Here is a 16,687-nt window from a genome sequence, read left to right as displayed (position 1 = left end):
GTGAAACCTGAATCTGGAGTGTGCTTAGTTAGTTCCCGCTACAAAACAGCACCGTCCCTGCACTGTGAGTGTTCAAAATATGCAGACAAAATCAATTCCTTCACAAACCATAGTGTGTAGAGAACAATTCTGAAGGTTTGGAGATGGTGGAGGAGAGCGATTGAAGGACAGTGGGCGTTGTTTTCTTATAGCAAGAACATGCCTTGAAATGACATCACCTAGAGCTTTCTTTTTTTTTTTTTTTTAACTTTTATTTATTTAAGTGTGTTTTTCCAGGACCTATCAGTTCCAAGTCAAGTCATTGTTTCAATCTAGTTGTGGAGGGCGCAGCTCACAGTGGCCCATGTGGGGATTGAACCGGCAGCCCTGCTGTTTAGAGCACCGCACTCTAAGCAACGGAGCCAGCCAGCCACCCTAGAGCTACTTCTTCTCATCATTAAGGATATAGTGTAGTTAGGTAAACAACACTGAGCTATCATTCATGTGACCACTTTTAATGTCCTTCTCACTTTGGAAAATGAGTGAAAGGTCGGTGAGAGACTATAAACAGCAACTTTTATTAACTAAAAGAGCAAGAGAGTGGTTTTAGAAATATTTCTTAGGTGATAACTGAAATTTCAAACCATTAAGTTTCAAAACAACCTTTATTCTGTTTGAAGACCTAATACAATGCATTAAAGCAACTTAAAACAACAAGACATAGCTCCATTAAATCTATAGCTTCAACCAAATGTCAAGGAGGCACACTCCCCCGCCCCCCCCACCCAAGTTGCCTTGTAAAGGCAAAATTACAACTGACCATGACATCCTTCCTCTCGTCAAAAGACCAACTTTATTTTAACAATGTCATATAAACAGATTTGTAAAAACATTGAACAGATTGTAGCTTTAAAAAATACACAGATATAAATGAATATTTTTGTTTTTGTTTTTGTTTTTTTAATAGCAGCATCCTGGGCAGCTAATGCTATCTCATGGTGACAAGTTTAATGTTAAGTTGGATAGTGTTTCCAATGAACCCAATTCTGTTCCCTTCACTCATAATACTAGTATTTTATACAACTAGATTTTTTAAAAATAAGAATTTAGTATTTTGGAACTTTGTCCCATGTGAGGCATTGTGCTTTAAACTGCCCCTTTCTTAAATGACCCTGAACTCAAATTTCAGGATCTGCTTTCCAACTGACTTGGATACCATGCATAGCAAAAGCACAGTTGTTAAAAACCAGCAGAATTTTTCTCCCAATAAGGAACATCAGTAGGACTTCCCAAACACATTACTAGTTCATAACCAGCTATATGACAAAGCACTTGGTTCCCTACAGTGACAGCTCACATAAACACATTTTGACTTGACACATTGAAAACGAAGATTTCCAAGTTAAGCGGGTCATCCAGACCAGCTTCCCAAAAGGAGTAACTTTTAAAAACAGGAAGAAAACCAAAGAATTATGAACTTCTCACTTCACTTGCAAACAATTTTCACCTTTATAAGACAAAACAAAGCAACTTCAGAGGATAAAAACAACCCATACACATACACAAGAACTGTACTAGACATTTGCTTGTTATGTACTTGAACTCAACGACTGTGGATCTCTTTTGGTTGAAAGGTGTACTGGAAACACAATCCATGCACATATACATATATACATATATCAAGGGCCGAGAAGTTGTCAGATGTTGCAAACACTTGCTTTTTGCCTTTGCACGTGGTTATAATTTTTCTCTCCTAATATCAGGTCCCAGTGCTTCCACTTCTGTAGCCCTGTCACAGCCTCTTTGCAGCTTAGCTTCTGGCTTTTATTTTTAGGATGGCATACTGGGTGGGGAAAATCAATGCATGGATAAGAGGATGTGTCACAGTGCCTCTGCTGTATCCATTCATACTCTTGAGCCACTGAGACAATGTTGTTAGGAGATGAGTGTCTAAATGAACCCATAGAGCCCTGTGGGTCAAACATCTAGAATGACATATGTGGCGGGCATGCTACACACAAGCAGGCATTTGGCAGAGGTGTAACGTCATAGGTATGGTGTAACTCACTGTGGTATGGAACGAGGCATCCTGCCCTTGCAGATCAAAGGAAATCTATTGTGTACGCTTGTGCAACGCAAAAATAAGGCAGGTGCCTAACACCATGTCATCTTGCGAAGTGTTGAAGCAAAAACACTAACAAAACTGTTGATAAGATGTAGCTGTTAATGAAACATTCCATCTCAGATCTTATAGTTTAGAAATTAAATGAAAATTTATACTTAATAGCATACATGGATGTGCTACCAAAAAACAAAACAACAAAAAACCCTAGTTTATAAACTACTATTAACTGTTAGACTTCTATGTGACATGGAAGGAGAGATTTAAACCAGACACAGACGCAAACCAGGGAAATCATCAATTGTCCGGAGATGAGAGGGAGATGGTCAGATCAGTATAGTCAAGTTTAAGGGCTGTCAGTCTGGCTGCAAGACTGACTATTGCTCTTGATATGAATAGCTTCATGTACAGAGGGGAAAAAAAAAATACATTCTACAGTTGATTAACTCAGCTGCTAGAAGGAGTCTTTCCAAAGAATTTCAAAAGGAACAACACTAGCAAAACAAAATCCCCCCACCCCAGTATTTGAGGGAAGAGAAATAAAGCTGTGGATGAATCTGATGCTGAGAAAGGAAAACTGAAACTGTAAGATTTCGTTTCAAGCTACCAGCCACTGACCATGATTAGAATCATCCTTTATTCCTCCCAATACGTGTACAATTCCCACTGAACACAGGCTTTTGCATCTGGGAGTCAGAGGCCCCTCATGCTTGCCTTAAATTGGAAAGATGACTAACAACCCCTTCCTTTTCCCCACAGTGGGAGTATAACACATACAATTATTTGGATGAATGAGAAGGACTGTTATGATTCCTGAAATGGCCATGACTTGAATGAGCCCCACACAGCCCCAGAGCAGTAACAGTTTCACGATCATGCCTATTCGCTTTATGATCTAAAGTGAACGGAAAGCTTGGAAAAAGAACAAATATCCAGATAAAAACATTTTTTTCAGATCATGCTTTTTCTAAAATGAATGTTAGTTGGTTGTTATGGTAGTCCAATGTTAAAAAGTGATCTCTTTTCTAAATGTAGCGATTATACCTTGAAATCAGTGTTCCAAACAAAGGTGGAACGCGGTTCCTGGAGTCTTAACTTCCTTCCTAAGAACTGAAATATCTGACCAGCTGCACTGTGTTAGAGTCCTAGTAGGTTTGTAATTGTCACAATTGAGAACTAGCAGATCAAAATGGGAAAAGACTGAAGTATAAGCAACTTCACTTTGCAGTTAGTTCCTTCTTCTGTAATCATGAGAAAGTGCATGCCACCCCTCCCTGCACCCTACCTGTACATCCCTTTGCTACATCCCCCCTCCCTAGATCCAAGAAGTTCACAATTCTTTATGAAACAAACATTGTCAGGTACCGTATAAGAGTCTTGAAACATTGTTGAACTCAGCGATACTTTGTCATAGTCATATATCTTTCTCTTTTTTTTTATTGAATAAAGCAGCTTTGAAGCTTATCAGGCACTGCCCAACAAAACATTTAGTCCAAAAAAATCTGTTATGAACTTTTTAACCTTGGGCTAACAGCCAAGTACTCTGTACAAGAAAAACTGTAAAATATTTCATAGTTTTAATTCTGAAGCCTTTTTTAAACTGGCATCCTGTACATTACTTCTTAAAAAAAAAAAAAAGATAAAAGAATAACAAAATGAATATTAACACAAAAATCAGGGACAACAGTATTTTCAAGCAACAAAAACTGGGGCAAGGGAAGCTTATTCTGAAGGTACATTTAAAACTGAGATAACAATGAAAATTAAGAATTGCATAGCACTGTGAAATTAGCCTTCAGCAAAACAAAACAGAAGCTATTTGGTATTGATACAAATCCGTCTATTTGATAGTTAGTCATCCAATGTTATGTACATATTTTATATACTGAGTTTCACTTTAGGTCCTATTTTCCAAGTTCCATTTTTTTCTGTTGGTGGGTTTTGTTTTGTTTTTGAAAAGTTTAAACAAAACACTTTCTGCCACTTTGCTACAACAGAATTTCCTCTGAACATACGTGAGCTGACGTTCTCCCAAAGTGTCCCTTGTGCGCCGGAAGTGCCTTTCTGCTACATATTGTTCATTTGTTAGAAAATGAAATAATCCACAGTGCGAAGTGTCTGGGTCCACCGTGCACAGCAACACCCAGGCTCAACCAGGCTGGACCGAGCGATCCCAGGCCAGGGTCTTCAGGCCCATCCATCCTCTGGTCGACAAGGTCCCAACTTTGAGCTGGTAAAGCTTCAGAAAGCGTGAACGAGCACCATGGGTAAAGGCCTCTATGTCCCTGCACGCAGAGATTTTTGCATTTCTTTTTCTCTTTGTGTTGTGTGTTGTGTGGTGGCTTTAAATTAAATCCCCCAAAAAATAAAAAAGGAAAGGAAGGAAGGAAGGATAAGCACTCCAGATTAGGAACGTCTGGTCATCGCACAGCGCGAGGCTGCGTGTCTTCCCGTACTACTTTTTTTGTCGAAAGCGCGAGGCCCATCTGAAGACAGACGGCTTGGTGTCCGCAGCTCAATTCACAGGTCAGGCTGGAGAAGGGGCCCTGTGCTTTCCAGAGGCCTTAGGGTGGCTGGACGTCAGGAGGATCGGAGGGTCCGTGCTTCATCGCCGCTGCTGTGCATACACTGGGTAGGCTAGTGTGACGTTGAGGGAATCGTTGTGCTGTACAAGGGAGGTGTGTTGGTAATGTAGCACCAGTTCTTTCAGGGAGCTGTACAAGTTATAGGGCTCGGCAAAGCCGTAGCCGGTGGCCGTTTTGTTTATGACACAATGCTTCACCTCGCCGTCCACCCTAGAGGAGAGAGAGAGAGTGCACATGCCTTTTGAGCTTGTCCAGGACAATTCATGACTCCTCAAGGGGTTTTTAACAAAATCATCACCATTGAAAAGCACACTGCATGCCAGCCAGGCTCCATGGAGGGAAGAGCCCTAACTTAGCTGTAGACTCCTGGCTCTGTCACTGGCTGAGTGACTTGCGTCGGTAACCCAGCTTCACTGAGCCACTGTATTTTCATCTTAAAAATGGCTTAAAAGGAAGGTGACAGGTGTGTAACAGGGTGTAAAGGTGTGTAACAGGGTGGCTTTGAGAAATGAGAGGATGTACTTAACAGAATGCCCGGAATGCAGTGAGCACGCAACAAGGGGTAGCTTCCAACCGTTACCTTCGGCGCTGCTTAACGATCAGGGTCATACTATTACCACAGTTATCAATAGGCTTCCTTCTCTCAGGCTAACCTTAAAATGTCCACACGCCTTTCCATCCAGGCCCTGGCTCTCTATTCCTCGACCCAAAGTTCTGCTCACTCCTCCTCTGCGATAGGGCTATGTCTCTGCTTAAACGGAGGTAGCTCACGGAGTATAACGTACGTTCAGAACCTCTCTCCTGGAGGACACTCACTGCTCTGAAATGCTGAGTGATCCAAAACTCCCTTTTCATTCAAAGTACTCCCCAGACTACTAATAAACAAAATATGCCATATGACAAAAATGTCCTCTCTTGGGTGTAATTATCTCAAGGACAGTGACCAGAGTCTTTTTTCTTTGTGTTTTGATCTGTTCCCTGATGGAGACTTTTACCTGTGGGTGGTATTCTCCATTACCTCTGAGTCTAATTCTATCAGCCTTGGGAGGCAAAAAAAACAAGCACTGCTATTTCCACTTTAAAGATAAAAAAGAAAAAGAAAACACCCCCCAAAAAACAAAGTAGTTGCTGAATTGGGACCCAACCCCCAATCTTCCAGCTAAAAAGCAGGTTTCTTTCTACTCGAGTCTATTAACAGACTTTAAAATCTTCTGCCTGTTCTATTTCCTCTTCTACATTATTATAATCTGTAAGATTCTTCCAGATTAGAACTTTTTCAAAGCTTTGCCCCCTGGCTGGTTGAAACACCTCCTCAAAAGATGTTTGACAAGAAAAACAGTTTGCTGGAGATACATACACTACGGAGCAGGCGTAGCAGCCCTGTTTACTGCTTTCCCGGACCAGAAAAGTGCCATCTCGCTTCCCTCGCAGTAGGTTTTCAGCTTTGTTTCGGTTGCTACTTCCGACATTCCACGTCTTCTCGTCATGGTGGGGCAAATCCTCATCGTCTTCCACCAGTGAATATTGGCTAAGGAGGCAGGAGAGAAGGTTCCTAAAGGAAGTGCATGGGAGCCACGAGCCTGCGCCACCCTCCCTCGTAGGAAGGGCCCTTTCTCTCAGCACTTCTGCCTCATTTCTACCCCTCCTATAAGTGATCACTGGTCTGACTCAGCCAGCCTCCCTGGCCTGAGTTTTCCTCTCACCAAGTGTAGCCCTCAGTAGACCCTCCCTGGACAGAGAGTTAGCAGCAATAAGGTACAGTTTTCCTGTTTTGAGGTCAGCAACTGTGCTCAGCAGACTCGGCAGAAAGGAAGGTATTAAACAATCCTGTTTGTCCAGTTTAGATCAGGAAATTGATTGACTAGGAGGATTGCCAGTTTTCAAATAACTCAAACAAAACAGATACTTAAAGCTTCAAAAATATACTAGGCCTAATTGAGTCTTTTTAAAAATCTGATTGTTTTAAACATATGTTGGGATTTTCAGATATTCAGGGACATCATTATGGACAGTGTCACTCTATAGCGTTAAGGGACAAAATAATTCTGTATCTTCCCTTCTAAACTATCCCTTTAAAAAATTCTGGATAATCAGACTGAGTTGCTACACTCTCTCCCACAAGATGTTCCAAACTCAGTAAAAGTCTTCACTTTTCCTCTAAAGCAAGTCACGAGCTTTCCTAAAATGAAAAAAATCCTGCCATCTGGAGGAACTACTTACTCTTCAGTGTTTTCATTGCCCAGCCACTCGTTCAACTTCTTTTGCCGAACACCTTTCTGAGTCAACCACCTGAAAAAGAGTTTTACAAAGAAAACGTTATTTGTAACTTATCCTTAATTTTAGCCATTACCAATCTTCACTCACAGGGTTCCATTTTCAATCCTTACATCAAGTACTGGTCTCTTGTCTTTCTCAGCTGAATGAGGTCTGGTTTAATGCTGTTCATGCGTTTGTCAATCTCCCGATACTCAGCTGCCTGCTTCTTTAAATCTTCCTCCAGCCTTCTTCTACTGTCAACAATTTCACTGATGCGAGACTTTAACTTTTCATAATTATGCATAATCCTACAGGTAAGAGAAATGCGTCTGTCATTGCCTGAGTTCATTCATGAAGGTTTCCCCAAGTTTATGAAAAGATTCCCTCTAGACTCCTCAGGTAAAGACTGCTGTTGTTTTTTAATTATGCAAAGCACGGAAAGCAAGATCATCTGTAAGCAGTTTTAGAAGACTCTGGTTATCTCTAGCACAAGGACAAAGGAAGTACTCATGGTTCACCAACCTTTGTATTTCTTTCTCATTGCCTTCACGTTTAAACTTTTCTATGTATTCTTTGCTGTACCGCTCCTGGGTTTGGCACTGTTCTTCAAATATTTTTATGGTTTCATTAAATGCTTCAATAGCTGTTCTTTTCATTTGAATTTCCTGTAACACAATTTTAATAAGACAATGTCACACCTTTTGTAGAACAGGCAATTTCTTATTGTAAGGCATGACCAGGACACCTGATCTGTCTCACTATCTAACACCCAAGTACTCTCAGCAAGGTGGGACTCTAATTCATAAAACCCAATAATACTATCACGAAACTACCCATTTCCTTTGGGAATTTTCCCAATCTATGGACGACAACTACTTGACAATTTCCTACAGTTTCATCTTTGTTGAAGCCATTCCACTTTATCAGCAGTTAGGACACCCCTGTTGCCTTCTACTCCCTCTGGAGGGGCCCAGATACAAGATGGCCTAGAGAAGATTAAGTCTTCAGGATAACATTACAATAGTGTGGCCTCTGTTTCTCATGGCAGGGGTCTAATGGTTAACTCTCCATTTCTAAGATTAGACAAGTCTGTGGAACTTCCCGTTATTACTAGTTTCCAATCTAACAAGAATTCTTCAATCAGGAATGACATCAAATCAACTTAAAACTCACAGCAACCTCTTCATTTATCTTGTGAACTTAATTTATTATTCTGATACTTATAGGCTTCATTCGAAAGATTTAGAGAGACAACGAATAAATTATTAGCATAATCAATGATTCATAAATGCTCTTTTCCCCACTTTATTTGCAAAAACTCAACCTTTTTTACTTTTTTTTTTAGCTGACTTTAATATATGTTAGGTTTTAATAACTAAGATTTCTAAAATTTTAATCGGATTCTCACAGAAAACTCACCTGGGAAGTACGAGTATAATCCTCATATAATCTATCATATTCTCGACTTTTTTCTTGAAACTGAGTGTTATATTCATGTAATTTTTTCCCTACAGCTTCAATATTATCTTCTTTGACAACTTGATCCTAGAAGGATTAGAGACCAGGAGAAAAAGAAAGTCAGTTGATAAGGTATTAAGTCAACTAAAGATTGTTTAACAAAATAAGGACTTTTGCATGTCAGATAAAGTATTTTATTTAGCTTCTCTCTTAAATTGTAATTTTGTAATCACAAGTGCAAAGCTTTTCAAATTTTATGACATGTAATTCATCCACTTCAAAATGTTTTCTAAGCATAGCAAGTATCTTATTTTAATAATATAATAACATGAGTATTTGATTACCTGTTGGTATTTGGATACTGGATAAAGTAATTTCACATCCAGCTTGGGATTGTACTGCGCTAGAGACTCATTCCGGTAGTGGTTTATTAATTCAACCACAGAGTTGAAGGTTAATGGGTCAGAGAAGCCATATTTCCCATCTCGGTGAAATATTTTGATTAATTTGTTATTTCCTCCTTTCCTGTAAGTACAATATAAATATAATAGCATTACAATTTTCTTTAAGGAAATGTTGTAATGTCAACTTGAACCACCCCAATGTTACCTATATTCTTTGACTCACCTTAGTGTAAGAGTATAATCACCATGCATTTTAGTAGATGCGTCTCGTACCAAAAAAGTTCCATCAGCTGTATCTCGAAGTTTTTCATTCACTTCTTCCCTGAAGTGAAAAGAACACAAGAGAGAACTCACCTTGAGGACTTAGTGATTCTAGGTGTAGTTTTGTTTCACAGACTTAATTTTTACAGCACTTTTAAGTTCACAGCAGAATTGAGCAGAAAGTACAGAGCTTGTATACAGCCTGCCCCTATAGATTTATATTTATTAATCACGTTTTTAGAGCTTACTAATTTATTTTTTATATAAAAATGTTATAAACTTTCTCATTACAAACAGGTGCACGGGAGTTAAAAACAACAACAACCTACTTTCACTATTGGTATAAATGTGGTACAAAGTTTTATTTTTTAACCAAACACTCTAATCACTCTGACAAATCAGCAAAGCAAGTGATCCCAAGGTTTCCTCCCAACTCCTCACTCCCCTTTAAAAAAGCAAACAATAAAAATGCCATTTTATTTTATGTGGAAGATGCTATTAATTCTTAATAGTAAGAGTTTTGTCTACTAGAGTGACTTTACATGCTGCCTTTAGGCAGTGTCACTTCATCCTGGTGCTTCCCAGCCATCTCTGTCAATAATGAAACTTCTCGGGTATTTAATTTCCTGTGGCATCCAGCACCCACAGTTCTCCAGCGGCTCAGTGACTTCTCTGGTCGTCTTTGGAAGAGAACCAACTATGCTTCATGTTTATGTTGGATGATATCCTAAAAATGGAACTTAGCAAGCTGGTGCTTTTCTTTCTCTTAATCTAAAACTCTCTATCTCTAGTGAAAACTAAGTGTTGCTGTAGCCTTACCTCGAGATATCTCCCCAGTACCATTCAGCATCTTGTAAGGACATATTGTTATTCATACCGTTGTTGGCTACAGTAGTGGGTTTTGGTGGTTTAGGAGGCAGTGCTGGAGATTAAGAAGAAAGAAAAAGTTGTTTGCAACCCCAACTACAATTGAACATTTTTAATTTAATCTTTAAATAACATTTCTATGTAGAAAAAAGAATAACTGTGGAATGTAGCACTAATTCACCATTCCATGAAACATGGAAGACAGTTTAAAAAGAAAAAAGAAAAATCAGAAATCTTTCAGAGTGTGGCTCAGAGAAAAGAAACCGAAAAAGAGAACAGCTTAGAGACTAGCAAATAAATTGGGCTGGCCACTTGAACGAATTTCAGGCACAGCATTTTCTACTTCTAGGTTCTAGTTATATTAAAGTTTCATGCTTGGTCAAATGCACCTCAAGTAAGAAACTAAGAAACTATGAACATATGAACAGGAGGAATCACGTGGACTAGCTTTAATTTCATCATCTTATTTAATTATAAGAGACAAATTTGGTTTCTGTTCTCCACAAATGCTGTTGTGGTAAAAAACAAACAAACAAAAAAAGCTCATCTATAGCAATATGTTTAAGAGGAGGAATTAGGCTTCTCTAACCTTAGTATTTCAGGCACTGTTCTGCCAATAAGCCACTTTAAGAAACTCATCTGTGACCTAAATCTCTTTAGTGTCCATGTTCATATTCTATTGGAGAAATTGTGCTCAATATGCCAAGACCGATTAAAAACCACATTCCTTTTCCTCAATGTCAAATCGGTATTCATATACCAGCTGGTGACAAATGAGAGACTGCAGTGTTTCTGAAATTTCTTAATTGGGAGGGAGGGCTAACGTTAATGAACAAAAATTAATTTAGAAAGCAAAATAAGTCGAGGATTTTCAGCTAAATTCTAAGTCGTAAGTTTTAAAGCGCTGTTACTATTTTAATTTATGTAAAAATTATTTCAGGCTTCTATCAGGAATATGCAGACTAGGACTAAATAAGGGACAGCCAACCTCTTTTCTCATTATAGTATCTTAATATAGGAGAGACCAGGCAAAGTCTCAACATTTGCTTTACAATAGTTTCAGGTCCCCAAGAACTGAGAACTGAGTTGCAATCACTGCTACATTTTGCATGCTTTCTAAAGTATCGAGTGTTATCACTGCAAAGTACCACACTGTTCTCATCCACTGTCAACAGAGAAAGGCAGCACAAAGGAGGCATCATTTTAACTAAAGGAACAATATACAACAATATAACCCCGACGGCGAAAGACCTTGATTAACAAAAGACACCAGTGAAAAACTGGAATTCCATTCATATCCATTCAAGTAAGAATAAGCATTTACCACACACAGCCTGATCTGCTTGCTTCCACAGGCAGTCAATTTGTTTAATTTTCAAGCTACGACCAAACTAATTATTAAATTAGAACAAATTAACAAAAATAGAGACGTAAAGAGGCTTTGTTACAGTAGTTGTCAAAAAAAATAAAAATGAAATAAAATGCCACAGAATTAACTAGCTTTCTACAAGAATACTGCAGTATTACCTGGTGGATCCATTTCTATATAAAACATCAAGTCTGTGCCACAATTTATATCTGTCTTAGCATATTCTAAATCCAGGTCTTCCATATTCCAAACAGTGTTGTACATTTGTGCGAGAGTTTCCTTGGCTGAGCTCAGTAATAAGAAAAGAGTCCGGCTTTCTTTGTAATGGTGTCTTGGAATTCATTTTAAAACCTATAAGGGGCTGCACTGTAACCTATTACATCACACACCCCAGCCAATCAAGTCAGAAAAATGTCACCAGACCACTCCTGCTTCATCATTTCTCCTCTATACCAGCCTTAGCACAATCCCAACCTCACTAAGGACCTACATTTAATAGAACGGCAATGTATATACATGCTCATCGTTTTAAAAAGGTGTTTAATTTGACTGTTCTCCTCCAGCAGTGAGTTTTCTAATTCCTTTTTTATTACTCCTTGCAGCATGGTACGCTCCACTGTTGGCAGGTTGACAAAAGCTGATATGCTGCAGCACGTAGCTTTTTTTTTTTTTTTCCCTAGTGCATCTGGGTTTTTAGATAGCCCAGTCATCCCTTGCTTTAAAAATCTTATAAATGCATCAAAACGATATATATTTAAGATGTATTTTAGAGTCCTTAAATACCTCCCATAAAGACTAAATGCAAAAAGGATCAAGAACACTGGATATTTAATTTCAGTCTAACTGAAAACTCAGAACTTAAACACTGTCACAAATGTACCACATTAGAAAGCACAACTGAAAGAATGTAAAGGCTTTAAAATTTCCTCTACCGAATATTGCAAAGTTAAAACTAGACTTTACAGAATAACAATGAAAATTCATTTCTGCTAATGAAGATGTCTATTAGCAGAAATAATCAACATAATTGTCAACATTATTAATGAGAATTTTAATGTTACTGTCTAACAAGAATGGTCAAGGTAAGCTGTGTCTTCCAAAAAGAAAGAGGCCACATATGAGAGTAGGGGTAGAGTTATCTTGGCAAGTATTTCTCACTGATGAACCCATCTTCAGATTTACTGTGCTAATACTGCTTGAGGGACAGAGTGATGTAATCACTTTTGGGGGGCTTTTATCCCCTCTATCTCAAATGCCTCACTCTGGGGACAATTATTACTATTCCTTCTTAGTATTTAATGTAAAAAAAAAATCAATTCCCTTATTAATGTAATTATTAATTTTAGTTCTTTAAAGCCATTCTGCATACAATCCTGTCACTCTTTCTGGAGCTTAATGTACATTCCCCTTGGGAACCAGTCTCTTTACCTTTACTTTTATGATAATATGATGAGAGGGGAGGAAAGGGGGGGAAGCTCCCCCCTCCCATGTAAATGTGGCTGATTTAAAAAACTACAGTGGGCTTTGTGATCTGCATACATATGTATGTCACATATTTGTGTGTCAATTTAAAGCATGCAGAAGCCCTTGAAAATTATTCTTTGACTTTCTATCAAATTTGTAATCATAGAATATATAAAAGAGCAAAGGCAGTACATTCTCTGCGCACTGCTCACTTGTACCCCTCTCTAGTTTAATTCATTTTCCCATTAACCAGGAAGGCAGGCTCAGCCTCTTCCCTCCCACCCTCTCCCACTCACTTTTATTTGCTTAAGGGTTTAAGTAAACCTAAACTCAAATTCAAATAAAAATGGTAAAAGTGGTGGTGGTGGTGGGAGAGTATGTTCTCAGATATGATTCAGAAAAAAATTCTCTCAGTTTAATAAAAACGGTGATGGTCCCCCAAAAGGAAAGTGTCCTCCCGGCAGCTGCTGTGCTTCTAACAGACAGCGCACTGTGCCACCCCAAGTCTTTGGGAGCACTTGGTGCAAACCATTCCTGCTGCTGGAACCCATGTGGCAAAGCGATCCACGGAGGAGGGCACGGAGACAGGTGATTTTCCACGTCTCTCCCAGGCCTGGCCAGACACCAACTTCCAGCCAAGCACTTTGTAATCACCTCCTTCCCCATTTCCAACCTAAACCCCATCTTTCCCTCACATTGTGCCCCTTGAGGAAATAGGGGAGTGTCTCCCCTAATCTCCCATCTGCCCTCCCCAGGGAGTGCTTAATATCTTTCACACACACACACACACACACACACACACACACACACACACACACACACTGCACCTTTCACAGAACAAAAAACAAAACAAAACCGTGCAACAGCGAAGGGGCAGAGAAGTGCACAAATTAAAGGCAACTTACTTTGCAGGTTATGCATTTCAACGGTTTCTCTTTCAATGCCTGTATCCAACAATGAAAAAAAAAATCCAAAAAGCTATTCTTCCAGCAACCGGGACCTGCCCCCGCGTCTCCCCCCACAGCTCTGGCGGGCAGTGCGGGCGCTACGAGAGCGCGCAGGGGCGGGCGGGCGGCGCAGGACCCCGGGGACGGCCAGGACGAACGCACGGCCCCAGCAGCGCCCTCACCGCCGGCTCCCCACGGAGAAAGCTGCAGGATGTTGGTACAGTACCGGGGAGGGAAAAGGCCCAGGCGCTCGCACGTCTCTCTTAGATAAAGATCGCAGCTTCATGATTAACTTGGGCAGGTTCAAATATTTGCTGAGCTAGGGATTTCGGGGAGGGGAGGAGAGCCGAGCCCAAGTCAAAGTCAAAGCTGTCATCTGCTAACAAGTGGCCAATGCCAGCTCAACTCGCTCATTTTCACTGAGGAAATGAGAAGGCCATTGTACGGGGACCTAAAATAGTCTCTCTAACTGGCTGCGGCGGCGCGCTCGCTGGCTCGCAGGGCTCAAGTGGCCACAGTGAAGCGAGGCACTATGCGCAGCCAAACACAGGAAGTGGCTGAGCTAGTTCAGCAAAAAATAGAATCAAAGCCTTGCTTGTAAAGGCCTGAACCTCTCGGAACGGCCCAGAACATCGTGCCTTTCTCGTGTCCACCTCCTCCCACACACCAGCACAGGCAGCCCGCAGGTGTACCAGGAAAGCCCTGTGCAGCAACTCGGCGGGAACAGGTTTAAAACGTATTTAATAGTCCCAGAGAAGATTATTCGAACTCTGCATGGATTCTGTACTCCAAACACACGTGAAGATTGAGAAAGAAAAAAGTCCACTCTGCAGCTATTCATATAAAAAAGTAAACTGCAACTCACACTTATATGCCCATAGGACTTTGTAATAATTAAAAGGTGTATCTGCATTAGTTTCATGTGACAGCCACCTGGAGCAAAGGATGGGAGGGCAAGGAGAATGGAATACGTTTCTAGAGGATTTCTGTCCTCTATTTAAGAAAGGTGCAATGACCCAGACTTAGTTGGCTACTATTTAAAGAATTAAAATTTGACCTAAGAAAATTTTCACTTGCACCAGCAAAGATTCCTTTACTGTTGTTATCCCAAGGACCATAACACAATGTAAAATCACTAAAGAATCACTACCTGTGAAACTAGAAGGTAATTTAGAGATGACATCAAGCAATTTCCTCATGTTACACACACAATTCTGACCCACAGAGGTGAAGTGGTTTGCACAAGATAATAGTCAGGACCAGGACCCAGCCCTCTGAAGTTTGGTCCTAAACTCCTTTTTCTCTATCCCATGGCCCTGCTCTTCACTTCCCTGTGCCAGAGAAAGTAAAAGTTAACAAGTGAAACTCAAGTTAATTTCTTTTAAGCCACATGCCAAGAATTTCACACCTACAGCAAAACTTTTTCTGCTTTCTATTTTTAGCTTATTCAAACAAAAAAGCTACCTCTAATTCTCTTTGAAGAAATATGGGTTCTGTCTAGAATACCTGAGACTCTGTATGGGAAAGTGACCCAATGGTCACATGCAGTGATGAAGGAAGATCGAGGTGCTAATATAAAGTCTACACAGGCAGGAAGCAGCTTCAGGATTAGTTGCAATATCTGGGAAGTGCTGCTGGATGCACAATGAAAGGGAATTTACAAACTTTCCATCGGTGTAGTTCATATAATAGAAAATAACCTACTTTTCCAATGGAAAGAAAAAGTCTGTAAGTGAATCTTCCAGCTCCTGCCAGCTGATTACAGGGACATATGGTTAGTGCAGAGAATGTTCTTATATCCTGAGCAGCACAGTCTTGCCTTATTTTTAAAAATAGTCTTTCTAAAGCTAGAAACCTTGGAAACGTCAGTCTCTTAAGCATACCTGTCTGGATGCACATGGTGTTTAGTGTCAAAACCTTCGAAGATTAAAATGCTTTCTAGCCCAACAGTATATTTTCTGTTTCAGAAGAAAAATATCCACTGGAAAGCAGTACATCCTCTACTTAAGAAAGTCTTAAAATAGATTTGAAAACTTTGCTTCAAATTTCTCACAATATGTACAATCATCTACCATAAAGATTCTATTATATTACTGAAAGTATGAGCTGAATCTTTTCCCATTCAATTTTAGTCTTTGAAAAGTGATCTGTAAGATACATGCTCTTTATTAGCTTAGAAAGGGAGCCCTCTGCTGGTAGAACAGAGTCAGTGACTTCTACTTGGGAGAAAACCAACTTTCTGCATGTTTCATTCATCTCACACTGTTGAAAATTTCAAAGAAAATGGATATAATTATCCAACTTAATTGTCACTTAATTTATATGATTCACCAACAAATAACTAATAAATCAAATGCCCAGATGTCAAAACAACTTAGGAAATATTTTTCATGTGGCTGCTAAGCTCTTTTAAGAAAACTTATACGTTAATTTCAGCATTTATCTGTGACCCAAAGACTCAGCCACACTGGAAAACTTACACACATAATTGAAAACTAACTTTACCCTTCTGCATTCTTCAAACCAATATGTCTTACTACTTTTGATTTCCCCAAAGTTTGGTAAAATTCATTTCAGAGGCAAAAATTGGCCATATTTTGCTTCTCAGCAGGTATGATCTAATCAGAAAAATGCCCCTTCATCACTAAAGTATGTTTGAAAATTATAAACTGAACATTGTATCTCATGTGCAAATCACCACCAAATAATGAATGTTCACAACCACTTTTCATCCTGTACAACTTCTCAAACGTTTCTGTGGGCCATGATTTTGAACAAAAGACCACTTTTATAAAACAGGTAGTGACAAAAAAGTAAACGAACCAAAATTATCTTTTAAGGGTTAAATGAATTCCTCCCTTCATAATTTCAACTTAAGATAATTTAGGACAGAAGGGCTTTTCAAGATGATACAAATTCGTTACTCCATATGCAGTGTTCTTCATGATCCACAGGAAGAAAAATGTCTATTTGAA

General features: G+C 39.5%; 1 protein-coding gene across 5 annotated transcripts in view; it reads right to left on the bottom strand.

Moving 5' to 3' along the window:
• Nucleotides 1-625: 625 nt before the first annotated feature.
• Nucleotides 626-16,687, bottom strand: part of PIK3R1 (phosphoinositide-3-kinase regulatory subunit 1) — an 86,543-nt gene continuing 70,481 nt past the window's right edge. For 3 of the 5 annotated variants that reach the window (XM_019746039.3, XM_019746040.3, XM_019746042.3), the window contains 9 exons: nt 9,885-9,987; nt 9,028-9,126; nt 8,745-8,925; nt 8,362-8,487; nt 7,465-7,607; nt 7,074-7,250; nt 6,907-6,975; nt 6,044-6,214; nt 626-4,896 (listed from right to left, as the gene is read on the bottom strand). In XM_019746039.3, coding sequence (XP_019601598.2) covers nt 4,707-4,896; nt 6,044-6,214; nt 6,907-6,975; nt 7,074-7,250; nt 7,465-7,607; nt 8,362-8,487; nt 8,745-8,925; nt 9,028-9,126; nt 9,885-9,987 — 1,259 coding nt within the window. In that variant the 3' untranslated portion in view covers nt 626-4,706. Of the gene's footprint in view, nt 4,897-6,043; nt 6,215-6,906; nt 6,976-7,073; nt 7,251-7,464; nt 7,608-8,361; nt 8,488-8,744; nt 8,926-9,027; nt 9,127-9,884; nt 9,988-11,459; nt 11,636-13,670; nt 14,232-16,687 lie in introns of those variants that run through there. The other 2 variants (XM_019746044.3, XM_019746043.3) reach the window with 2 other exon arrangements.

Source organism: Rhinolophus sinicus, chromosome 3 (assembly GCF_057876585.1).
Source record: "Rhinolophus sinicus isolate RSI-liver-muscle chromosome 3, RSI-T2T, whole genome shotgun sequence".
Classification (NCBI taxonomy): Eukaryota; Metazoa; Chordata; class Mammalia; order Chiroptera; family Rhinolophidae; genus Rhinolophus; species Rhinolophus sinicus.
This window is presented reverse-complemented; position numbering and strand designations above follow the sequence as displayed.